This window comes from Myripristis murdjan, chromosome 1 (assembly GCF_902150065.1).
Source record: "Myripristis murdjan chromosome 1, fMyrMur1.1, whole genome shotgun sequence".
Lineage (NCBI taxonomy): Eukaryota > Metazoa > Chordata > Actinopteri > Holocentriformes > Holocentridae > Myripristis > Myripristis murdjan.
Window position 1 is genome coordinate 39,247,989 of NC_043980.1, and position 13,303 is coordinate 39,261,291.

Here is a 13,303-nt window from a genome sequence, read left to right on the forward strand (position 1 = left end):
ATACTGTTTTCAACTGGCTGATACTATTGCCCAAGTAGCCTGACAGCTGAGCTGAAGATGGTTTGGGTTGTGTAAATATATCAAAACATCACACCTCCAGTACATTCCCATTCACAAGGAAATGTAATATATGGGTCAGGTTGTAATTGTGAACCAGTCCGGCTCTGTAAATTCCACGTTAACACACCCTGTGCTGAGTAACATGTGCCCTGCTGATTACCTCTTACTGCATAAGTTATAGGTTAGCCACTGAGAAGGTGATTCTTCCTAACTTCTTTGACAGGGTGTGATACTGTTAAAATGTAGTTTTGAGAATTTCCTCCAGGAGAGAGGGAGGCCTTGGACTTCACTGCAGACACGAATGAAATGACAACTTTTCTCTTGGCTGAAAAGCGCATTATGATATGTTAGTGTGACCTGTGAAGAGCGAGTGTTACCTAAGAAAGGAAGTGAACCCACACATGTCATAAGGACTGTCTTTGATGCAAGCTGAACAGCTTTCAGAATAACTCATATACTGCACAAAAATCACAACCTGGCACTATGCAGCTCATAGCGGCTGTTCAAATACTGACTATCAGGACTATTTTCTATAGTGGGAACATTACATAGTAAATGCTGTTCCTACTGTTGGAGTTGGAGATGTATGGGCTGATACTGGCCTGTTGTTAAACATCAGATGCCAGCACTGCCTGACCACAGTTAGTCTGTAGGAACTGCAGAGGTTCGTTTACTGTGCACATTTATTTGTTTATGTATGTTTAATGCCCCATAGCCTCCCCACCACCGAATAGCAGGGGTGGCTCATCCTGTCTTAGAGCACCATACCAATGATTTTGAATATTTGGCCCACATACTACAGTTTACCCACATTCAATACTGAAACAAACCATTTTGCAAATCATGTGGGGATACAAAATCCCTCCAAATATGATTTAGTGCCCCATAATGACCTCAAAGCTGCTCCAGAGGCTTTTCTGTCCTGATAAGAAAAGCAATCTGGGGAAAGAATGAGTACCTGTAAATGTTCAGTTATCAGCAGATTCAATCCAGCGTTTAGTACTAGTCTTTTGTATGGGTCTTCAAAAACCGGACAATCAGTAAGGTCAGGAAGTTTTCTGCATATGAGAGATCATGTCTTTTTTTTTTTTTTTTTTTTTTTAACATTTTAAAGTAGGACATTAAGACAGTATCAAGCACGAGGGCAGAGGTAGCAAGTGGTAGCTGAGGAGGGCGAGGCCTGCTAACCGGGGCACAGGCACTTCGGGCAGATGACTTAACTACTGCTTTACCTCAGCGTCCTCTCCTGCTTCTCCACAGCCATTTCAGAGAGTCACTCAAGCCAGTAAAATACTCAGTTGGAATGTTTTATTTTGTTTCAAGTGAGAGCAATTTCTGCTTGTATCCTCTCCTCTTTTGTCCCTTAAAATGATGCATGATGCATGTCCATCCCTTCACCTTAGGCTTACATGGTATTAAGTTTGACAAATTAGATTCTTTAATTATATGGCACGTCTCAAAGGATCGTTTACAAAGTCTTTCACAGGAAGGAAGATTAACAAGAAAGAAGTAAATAAAGAGATCAAAATAGGAGAATAATCATACTAATTCCTTCAGAAGGTGACACACTTCATTGCCTGGATGTGACTCTGAGCTCAGCTGTTTGAATTTTAACCAGGACACGACAGGAGAAGCAGCGTTTCAGGCCAGGCGATTTATTAACATTATACCAAAACTGTCACATGACACTAGGTACCTGCTTGGTCATCATATCCACAATATGACTGTTTATCAAAAATCCCATTGTGTAAGCAGTTTGTGAAAGTGCCAATAATCACTGCTACAATATTGTCACAATATCAAGGTGCTCAGTCAAATATATTTGATTTTTTTACTTGCCTAGCCAGCTGCACTTCAGCCCCCAAAAAAGAGAGAAAGAAGAATTATGTAATATATCTATCTATGTACACACACACACACACGCGCGCGCACACGCACACACACACACACACACACACACACAACTGATTTAATCTCAGTTCAGGAATGGTTATTTTGTAATAAACTTCTTCTCAATAAATCAAAATCCTATATCATAATATTTGGTACCAAGCAAAAATTGAAATCTAAACCTGGTTCCTGTGTTATAAACTGTAATGACAGCTCATCACTGCATAAAGTTGAGTATGGCTAGATTCAGAATTTACTTTTAAACTTCTTATAAGTCATGTTCTACGTAGAGTCAACTTTGGTATTAATATGTTATATTGCTCCCGTAACTGTTTTACATTCAATGTCCGCAAGAAACTTGCCACTCAACTGATACTTCCAATCATGGATTATTGTGATGTCATATATCAAAAAGCTCATAAATCAGATCTTGCTTCACTTAACACAGCCTATAATAGACTTGGATTTGTCCTTGGTTGCCCTTTCTTCACCCATCACTGCACGATGTATAATAGACTCGACTGGCCATCATTGAATGTCAGAAGACATATGCACTGGTTACAACTTATATATAAATGTATTTATTTTAATTATCCACCTTATTTACAGCAGTTTCTTATACCGTATACATCAAATTATCATATCAGACATTCTACCCATCTCTATTTTTCTGTTCCTAGTGTCAAAAAATGTATTCATTCATTTATGATTAAAGCACCAACTGATTTACTTACCTGCTAACATCAGATCTATTTCATCGTTTGTTATTTTTACGAGTTCTTAGTCTTCTCACTTAAAGGTGGCCTGCTCTTGTTTTTATTGAAGCTGCATGATCTTTCTGATTTGGTGAATTAATCATACACATTATCAGTGGTGGACAGTAACAGAGTAAATTTACTTGAGTACTGTACTTAAGTACAGACTCTGAGGATTTGTACTTTACTTGAGTATGAGATTTCTTTGATACTTATTACTCTTACTCGCATACATTTCCAAGACAAATATTGTTACTCTTACTCGAGTAAATTTCTAGGAAGGCTGAAAAGTACTGGTTACTTTAAGGTCGGCTGTGTTTTTTTTTTTTTTTTTCTAAAATACTATTGGACAGCTGTGTTTATCAAAGAAGGAAACCTACCACAGTACATGTTCTCCACTGGGATCTACGTAAAAGCAGAAATACATCATCCCCTGCCCATATAAGGATAACGCCAAAGTAACCACGCTCTTTTGACTCACAACAACTCAAAACAAGACCGCGAAAATGGCGGCAGCAGGAGAAGAAAGCAAAGCAGTGATTTCTCAACCAGTGGTCCAGGGACCACCATTGGTCTTTGAGGGGGTTCCAGTTGGTCCCGAGCTAAATGATGGAGAGTTAGTTGGAACGGTACGGGTCCATTTGGTTAAATTTTTCACTTAAGAGTTAAATGATTGTTAAACATCTGCATTACTTAATTAAAGAATTGTTATTTTTATCAATGTTTGCCTGTAATCGCCTATGGTACCACATCAATACAATAAATGCTGAATAAATAATGGACCTTGATATAAAAAGGTTAAACCACTGCTGTAAAGGAATTTCTTCACTGCTCCCCTCAGTGAGGGGGAGATAGAAAATGCCTTGCCTGATGTGTGTGCGGGGGTGTTTAATAAAACGTGAAAATGATGATTACTGTCCTCTTATGATATCATTCATTTTATGTTTTTATAGGTGTTTCTGCAGGCTTTGTATAACATTGTGGTTCTACACGCAAGCACATTAGTGCAGGTGGTTTCAAAGAGTTAATTCTCTGAAACAAAAGTTACAAGGTCCTATAAATTGAAAAAATTACAGTAATTCATTGATGTGAAAAATAAGAAATTTACTCTTACTTTTACTTTAAGTAAATTTAAAAGCATGTACTCTTGGATACTTAAGTACCTTTAAAAGCAAGTACTTTTTTTACTCTTACTCGAGTAACATGTCGACTGAGCTACTTTAACTTGTAACGGAGTAAATTTTGACCAGTAGTATTTTTACTCTTACTCAAGTACTGGGGTCGAGTACTCTGTCCATCTCTGCACATTATTTGCTGTTGTTTCACTGTTGACCATTGTGGCCTTCTTACGGTTGTATTGTCCTAATGTCATCATGATGTTAACTGTGGTCTGTCTTTTGTTTCTGTCTTTTGTTTTGTTTTGTTATTATTTGTCACTGTATTGTTTTGTTTTTGTCTATTGGTTTCTGTTTTTGTGTATTGTTGAGTCCATGTTTATTTATATGTCTGGACCCCCTCGGAAATGACATGATGCATCTCAAGGGGTTTATCAAAATAAATCAATTTCAAACATACATTGAAATGTAACTTTATGTGAACAGTCAAAGAAAATGTTTTTTTTTTTTTTTTCTTTTTCTGCCAAGTCAATAAGACGTGTTGGGTTATTGTGTGAAACAGCGCCACCTTCTGAGGATAAACAGGAAGCAGGGGTTCTCTCTGCTTCACTTGCTGTTTTGTTTTTTTTCCAATAGAAAATGGTAGGCCTGAGCAACATACCAGTTTTATAACAACACTGTGATATGAGGCCAGATATCATGTGGGATTTAGTAGACTTAGTTCACTGTTCCAGTAGTTCCTTTATCATATCCACATCCATTCTGTGTAAATATATTGTGAAAGCACCAACGGTCAGCCCTGCAGTGTCATCACATACAAAGTATGTGGTCAAAGATATCATGATATTGGTTTTTCTTCATATCACCCAGCACCAGTTTACACACACACACACACACACACACACACAAATAGATAGACAGACAGACAGACAGACATAGAGTTGGTGAGTCTTGTTATTATAGTAAATAGCTATCAGTTATTTAGCTTTATTTTTGGGTGAGATTCAATAAACTGCTCTCTAACAGCTAGTCCAGCTTATTCCTCCTTCCATAACAGACAGTATTTCAGTGAAAGAGCCCAGTGCATTGCTTCTGCTCCACTAAACATTCTGCTACTAATTTTAACCGTGCATATGAACTGAAAGGTATAGCGTACAATACATCAATGCCTTAATTTAAAAGCAGGTTTGTCCAGGGCCCAGCCAGCTACAGAAACTCCAGTGCACAAATAAAAATATCATGCGGCTCCACCAATACAATGTCTAAATCAATACAAAATGTGACAATGGTGATTTCAGGAGACCGCTCTTTCACAGATCCAGTAGTTCGTCTGCTGACATGATGCGTCATTCCATCCTTTGGGAGGCACATTTACATTGTAGAGCTCAGCACAGTCCTCGTCAGCTTGTGGATGTCCACCATTGTCAGGTTGAGATGTACTCCAGTACCTGGAGAGTTCAGTCAAATGGGAAACAATTTCACATTACTTATTAGGCATGTAAGTAAACATTTAGCCAACAGATTGGTTCAATACATGATTCTGGGCTCATGGTATGGTATTATCACATATGCTGACCAAACTCTCAATCAGTTATGAGAGAAACGTGGGCCCACTTTAAGGCAGAAGTAGAAACAGCTCAGTCAGAGCAACAATCAAAATAAGGTTCTAAAATCCCATCATCAAATACAAGAAGGCTGTGCCCTTCTCTCTATCCATACCGTACTATTTATTTTGATCGCTCGCTAGCATGTTCTCTCTAATGAAGGCAGCAGTGCTGAAACATGCTGGGGGGGTTACTGAAATAAAAAATATACTGCATATGCAGAAAAGTGTGCAGTCTTCTTATATTTGTCTATGAGAATAAGAACAAATTCCGTTTTTTAGACCTCTGAAATAATATTTAAGCCTCATTTAACCATAGGTACAGGAATGTTTTCACTGTGATGTGAGTGCTGTCTCCAAGGCTTACAGTACTTGCAGTCTCATCTACACGATAATGAGCTCAGTTTGGGTAACTGTGTAAGTGTGAAGACCCAAGGTCAGACTTGCTAACCCTGCATCTTCTAGTGCTGTCACAACGCAAAAGAGAAAGGCCTAAATGTCATTTCTCAGATATTAGACTGCACTCCACAATGCATGATTTCAATGTTTGCACTTTTTTTTTTTTTTTTTTTTAATGTCTTACGGTGTGGTCAGTCGTGTCCCATCCACCCATTTCCACTCCCCCTCTTTGTCTTTATCAGTCAGGCCAATCCAAACTGGCTTGCTAAAACTGATGAAAAAATCCTGGAAAGAGAAGGTACAAGTTATGAAAAGCAACATCAGGAGAAGCAGTCATGATACATGATATGACTATCTTCTGTACAAAGTACTTCATCTCAGATGGATTCTATTATCTTTGGAAAAAGCATACCCACACATATCAATTGACTATTTTCTATTTAGTATTAATAAGACATCATTTATATGGTGAGCCACTTGGTTAGCTAACAGAGCTACCCTGTGGTGCAGTGTACTCATCATTTGTGGACTTACCACTATGAATCCCACTGAAATTCAGGTGCCATATTACAGAAACCTCATATCTTAAACCTTAAGATGTGAGGTTAGGAAATCCAAATGCTCAATCCAACATTGCTTGTCAATTTTTAGGCCTGTCTTGCAGAGTTAAATGTTATTTTAACTGTTTTGTAACTGCTTTTCTCAAAGAAGTGTTTGACTACAGGTTACAGGCAAGACTTCACCGGTTCCTGTTGCTACCTGGGTTAATCTGTGTGACACTGTCTGCTGAGCACATCATCCAAGAATCTTCCTCTGTTCAGAAACGGAAGAAGCTACTGGGATGGGAAGTGAAACGTCTCCAAGAATCTACAAACAGCGTGTTGACCTCAGTTCAGTTCGATGTGGAGAACCATGGGCGGGGACCCGGGGGTGGAGCCTGCGTCTAATCCAACTAAAGAGCGTTTTGTCATCAAACCACAATACATTGTTTGGGTCTGCTATAAGCCTTCCACACTCCGCCAGTTGGCATTTTGTTCGTTCAGTAAAATCAACAATCAATCAAAGAATGGGTCGCTCTCTGGAGCTCAGGGAATTCCAGCGTGGTACCGTGACAGGATGCCACCTGTGCAAGTCCAGTCGTGAAATGTCCTCGCTACTAAATATTCCACAATCAACTGTTAGTGGTACTATAACAAAGTGGAAGTGATTGTGAACGACAGCAACTCAGCCACGAAGTGGTAGGCCATGTAAAATCACAGAGTGGGGTCAGAGGATGCTGAGGCGCATAGTGTGTAGAGGTCAAGGGTCAAGGGTCAAGGGCCGCTTTATTGGTCTCCTAACGGAGAAAACTGTCTTGGAGACAGAGGGCCTGCTGAACAACACATACTAACACTGTACATAATAACACATTGACATATACAAAAACACATTGACATATACACACAATACCATATACACTGACATATACAACACCCTGAAAACATGTACACCTTCGTGCCAGGAACAATACAGCACAATCACCTTCTGCCCCGTTGTCTCCCCTGAGAAGGCATTTCCTCATTGGGCAGTTTAATTGACAAGGGTACAAATGAAAACCTCAATCTATTAAAGCTCCACCCAGGAGTTCTGTATCTCCTACCAGACGGCATCACCTCTTACTCAGAAAACAAAACATGAGAGGGGTCAGATACAATCTTCTTTGCTCACCATCTTTCCACAGAGTCAGTAGCTCCAGACCTCCAAACTTCATGTGACCTTCAGATTAGCCCAAGTACAGTACGCAGAGAGCTTCATGGAATGGGTTTCCATGGCCGAGCAGCTGCATCCAAGCCTTACATCACCAAGAGCAATGCAAAGCGTCGGATGCAATGGTGTAAAGCACGCCGCCACTGGACTCTAGAGCAGAGGAGCTCTAGGGCACACTTCTCCGTCTGGGAATCTGATGGACGAGTCTGGGTTTGGAGGTTGCCAGGAGAACGGTACATTTCAGACTGCATTGTGCCAAGTGTAAAGTTTGGTGGAGGGAGGAATATGGTGTGGGGTTGTTTTTCGGGAGTTGGGCTCGGCCCCTTAGTTCCAGTGAAAGGAACTCTTAATGCTTCAGCATACCAAGACATTTTGGACAATTCCATGCTCCCAACTTTGTGGGAACAGTTTGGAGATGGAATGGCCTGTTCCAACATGACTGCGCTCCAGTGCACAAAGCAAGGTCCAGAAAGACATGGATGAGCCAGTTTGGTGTGGAAGACCTTGACTGGCCTGCACAGTCCTGATGTCAACCCGACAGAACACCTTTGGGATGAATTAGAGCGGAGACTGCGAGCCAGGCCTTCTCATTCAGCATGAGTGTCTGACCTCACAAATGCACTTCTGGAAGAATGGTCATAAACTCCCATAAACACACTCCTAAACCTTGTGGAAAGCCTTCCTAGAAGAGTTGAAGCTGTTATAGCTGCAAAGGATGGGCCGACATCATATTAAATCCTATGGTTTAAGAACGGGATGTCACTCACGTTCATCTGTGTGTGAAGGCAGACGAGCGAATACTTTGGGAAATATAGTGTAGACTAAACAAGTTCGCTAAAACTACCTGGTGGAAAAGAGAAACCGTTCAAGGTGCTTGTGAACTTGTGATAAGTGTGAACTTACACACCACAGCACACAGGATAAATGCACATAGACGTATGAGCTGCACGCTTTACTTCCACACAAGTGATTCCATTTGTGGATCTCAGATTACTGCTGTTATTTTCACGCTCCACAAGGGTTTAGTGCAGCTACCCTCCATCATCAAGCCTCCATCGTGTCTTTGTCTTGGTGACAAAACCCAGTAAAACCTACCTGATTACACTCACATGGTGCATACACAATGACACACACACACACACACACACACACACACACACACACACACACACACACACACACACACACACACACACACACACACACACACACACACACCTAACCATCATACCTGTTCCTCTTTGCTGTTAATGATGATCAGGTCTGACTGTCTCTTTTCACAGGCTTTTCTGCTCTCATGCCAGGTCTTCCGCTCAGTAGAGAGGTGGTAACAATGACAGCCAAAGATCAAGCCATCCTTACAGCTGTTTGCTACTTTTGTGAAGATAAAAAAAAAAAAAAAATCATCTATACTGTTATTTGAGAATTACACAATTTGATCATGAACATTTTCTCAAGGTAATGACCAAGTACAAAGAGCAGGAATCAAAGATACTAACTGGCCCGCAGGCGGTCTCTCTCTTCAGTCAGGTTCTTGTGACTGGCCTGCAGGCGGTCTTTCTCTTCAGTCAGGTTCTTGTGACTGGCCTGCAGGCGGTCTTTCTCTTCAGTCAGGTTCTTGTGACTGGCCTGCAGGTTCTGGTAACTGGCACGTAGGCTGTTTTTCTCTTTCATCACTTGTATATCTGCACAGGAACAAGAATCAAGAAAAAGACGTGTTGCATCAGGCTTTGTTGTAAATACATGCTGTGACATTTGGCTGTGAGGCAGCAGCTTAAAGAAAAGAGGCTGGAGGGAGACTCCTTTGGTTTCTCTGTGTGGAGCACTAAGCTGAGGGTGGCCCTCGGTTTGGGATTGCTGCTTTCAGTCATAAAGAAGGAAGAAATCCAATGTTATGTGCATGTTAGATCAGGAAAAAAATATGATTTTGTTATGCCCTTTTTGAAAATATGGATTTTATTCAGCAATTTATATTTTCTTCTGACATGCCATCACTGAAAAAATGCTAAACTGAGGCCAAATCCTGCTGTTTTGAATATTGTTCATGTCTTTTAAGTATCCATGTCCATTTTTCTGCCAACACAGTTTCCTTGCCTCTCTCACTCTTCCTCCCTCTTAAACCCTGTTTCAGAGACAAAGTAAAAAAACAGAACCATGTAACTACCATCATGATTATTATTACCATTATTGTCATGTTATGACAGACTGATCTACAGACTGATCTGTTGTTTGCTTCAGTCAAATACAAATATTACCTCTACACCCACATACATGACCACAGATCACAGGCACGATAACCATTTCCCAAATATAACAACATAAATCCAACCATGTGCACAGGCATATTCATAAATACATACACAGTAGACAAATGCAGTTTTTCTTTTTTTTTTCTCCCATCTTTTGTCTTCCCTTCAACCCCCATTGCTGTCTATCACACTGGTTATGTAAGAGTGGTTTAATTCTTATTACTAATATTATTGCATACTATCAATGACCCCTCTACCCGTCTCTTATAAAAACTGTCAAATTGTTTTATTTGGGATTCTTTTTTCTTCTTCTTTTCTCTGTCCTACACAGTCCTTAATGATACCAAGTCCTCCTTTACACTTCTGCCCCAGTGCCTGTTTACCGTAATGTTTGTCCCACTGTTGTATCATTTGTATGCATGTGATGTCATGCAGTGTCTATACCTGTGTTAAATCACTTGTTCCGTAATTGTCTTGCTTCATCAATGAAAAACCAAAAACAAAGTCAGATGCTGACTGAGTGAGACTCACGCTGGATGGCCAGGCCGGTGAATCCTGTCAGCAGGAGAAGGTACAGCAGCCCCAGACAGACGGTACGAACCCTGCCCCTCCTCCTCTCTGGGTTAGCATGGGTAAAAAGCAACATCATCAAAAAAAAAAAAAAAAAAAAAAAGCAGCATCAGGCAAACTTATCATAGCTGACAGGATTTTGAACAGTCTAAATATGTCTTTTTCAGCCCCACCCTTGACTAAAGCTTCCCTTCTATAGCTTGTCTATGTTGAAAAATATTATCATATTACTTCACTCCCCCAGCTGTTCTGTAGGACAGTAGTGGTGCTATCTTCCTCTCATTGTTACTGAGTGCTGGATACTCCAAATGCTAACTGTTAGCTGTTACCAGAATGATATGTTCGCACATGAATGAAAAAAAAAGATGTCTTTGGACCTTCTGGCAAAAAATGGTGGTTCTTTGGCTCTTTAGCCCTGAGATTTAACTCACCCAAAGAGACCATGATTATGGAACTGTTTGTTGAACTAAAACTCCATTTGAACTCCACTGTTGATGCACTTTATTTCATTTATTTATTTATTTATTTACTTATGTTTCGAGGAAGGGAACCTAGATTGAACTCTGTCTTTTTATCCTTTTTCCAAAACTTGCTGTGTCTCAGGCCTGCAGCTGATCACCTCATCAAATTCTGCTTTGACATGAGATTTAGGAACAAGGAAATGCTGCTGATTTGAGCCCAGAATCACAAGATTGGTTTCTTCTGAATCCCAAGTCACAGCAATGTCTCTTCAAAGTCCATGAGAAGATGAAAAGATTGGGATTCTGGGTTCATATCATCAGAACTAAATCCCAGAATAGAAGAAAAAAATATTGTATTTTTTTCTCATAAATTTACCACTTTAATCTTCATAGCTTATTTTCTCTGAATATTACTCCCCCTCCCCAGCTTGTAATCCCTCCATGCATACAGGTCATTTTTGACCCACTTATGGAAAATTGGGGTAGTTAAACAAAACCTTTATTTTCTTAAAAAGTACAAAAAGTAAATAAGTTTTAATGGGATTGTATCAAAAAAAAAAAAAAAAAAAGATTTTTGATGGATACTTACGTAACATGAAAAGATTCTCACTCTCATAGCAAAGATATTGCAAACATCAAAAATAAATGAATAAATAAATAAATAATTCATGTAATAATATTGTCCTACTTGAGCAGGCTATTTTGTCTAAAACTTTCAGTAAGGTGTAGAAATCATAATAACAGAAACATGATCCTTTCATTTTAGCCTGCAATGCGGAAGAAGAATGTGAGCCCTGGAAATTGCTTCCGGTGGAAATGTTGAGAAAACAAACATGACAGAGTATTCCTTTGTGTATTTCTCTGTGTTCTGTTCCCGTTACCTGCATGTGGCCCTCCTCCTCTGTCCTGCACTGCAGCCAGCTGTGTCTCTGTGCCACCATTATAACCTCTGAGGCTGTCGGCGCTCATGTAGATGTCCACCAACCTCTCCTCCCTTTCATCTCTGTCCTCCATTTCCTCACCGCTCTCTTCCTCACACCTAACCTTCCTCATCAGGTCGGGCTGAGCATACAGGTCCTCAGACATCCTCACTGCAGGTCACCCTTTCCAATAAAAAGTGAAAACTAACAAAATGGAAATGTCCAAAGAGTCAGTTGAGGAAATGGATGTATTTTAGTCTGAGCTCATATCTTAATAAGCTCGCCTTTTATTTGAGTGGTACGTGACAAATTCACTCTCACGGTTTCAAAGTAGCTGATGCATCACTTAAAGTGAATCAGGAAACATTTGTTAAGCAATGGGCATATGAAGTCTGAGGAAGTGGCTCTCTCTTCACATGGTTATCTCAGGAAAGTGTTGAAAATTCTGCACCCTTATCCTGAGCTGCTTGTGAAACTATATTTTGTAACAGTGACTTGCCCTAAACGTGTCCTCGCAAAGTTACTGCACCAGCGACATTCACAACTCCCTACCTGAACTGACCGTAATGCAACAGCTTGATAAAACTCTACAATAACACGCATGAATGATTTCATCATCCCTCAACCTTCACTGTTCCATGAGCTCCTTCTTTTCAGTCTCCTCTTCATTCAGAAAGAAGGTCCAGCTAATCATTGATGCATCATTATTACGATGGTGTATTAGGGCCATTGCAGGGAAAAAACATGGAGCAGGAGAGGGGGGTAATATTCTGAGAAAAAAACTCAGAATTTCCAAGATTAAAGTTAAAAATTAACAAGGAAAAACTCAGCACAATACTTTTTCTTACACTCTTATACTTATAAAGGAGCCACATGTGTTGACTGTGTGAGGTTGGGTCAGCCTCACTCTGCAGACACTGCTGCTCGCCGTGTCTCAGGCCTGCAGCTGATCACCTCATCAAATTCTACTTTGACATGGGATTTAGGAACAAGGACATCCTGCTGATTTAAGCCCAGAATCACAAGATTGTTTTCTTCTGAATCCCAAGTCACAGCAACGTCTCTTCAGTGTCCAGATGCTGAGGAGGAGATTGGGATTCTGGCCTCAAACCACCAGGATTTCCTTCTGAATCCCAGGGGAAAAGAAAAAATATATTTTTCTAAGTTATTTCTTGTAAATCTGTGACTTTATAATCTCAGAACTGGAGTTTTTTTCCTCATATTTTTTTTCTCATAAATTTACAAATTCAGTCTCAGAAATTCTGAGTTTTTTCTTGGAATATTACCCCTTCCCCGGATATGTAATTTTTTTTTCCTTCTGCAATGGTCATAGTTTGCCGTTGTATCAACATGTGATAAATGCTTTTTTTTTTTTTTTTTTTTGGTCAAAGCTTATTTATCAAAAGGAAAAAGTTTTCCATTTTTATCAGAACTGTTATTGGTGTGTGTGTAACTGTAAACGGGGTCTTAAAACACATCCACAGGTGTTCCTCCAATCAACTCAAATGTTGTCAATTAACCCATCAAAAGCTTCC

General features: G+C 39.9%; 1 protein-coding gene across 1 annotated transcript in view; it reads right to left on the reverse strand.

The window, feature by feature from the left end:
- LOC115362638 (CD209 antigen-like) overlaps positions 1 to 11,934 on the reverse strand; it is a 19,395-nt gene extending 7,461 nt beyond the window's left edge. Inside the window, exons 1-3 of the mRNA XM_030056646.1 lie at positions 11,730 to 11,934; positions 10,349 to 10,435; positions 9,068 to 9,253 (exon numbers count right to left, since the gene is read on the reverse strand). Of these exons, the coding sequence (XP_029912506.1) occupies positions 9,068 to 9,253; positions 10,349 to 10,435; positions 11,730 to 11,934 (478 nt within the window). The remainder of the gene's footprint in view (positions 1 to 9,067; positions 9,254 to 10,348; positions 10,436 to 11,729) is intronic.
- Positions 11,935 to 13,303: the final 1,369 nt, after the last annotated feature.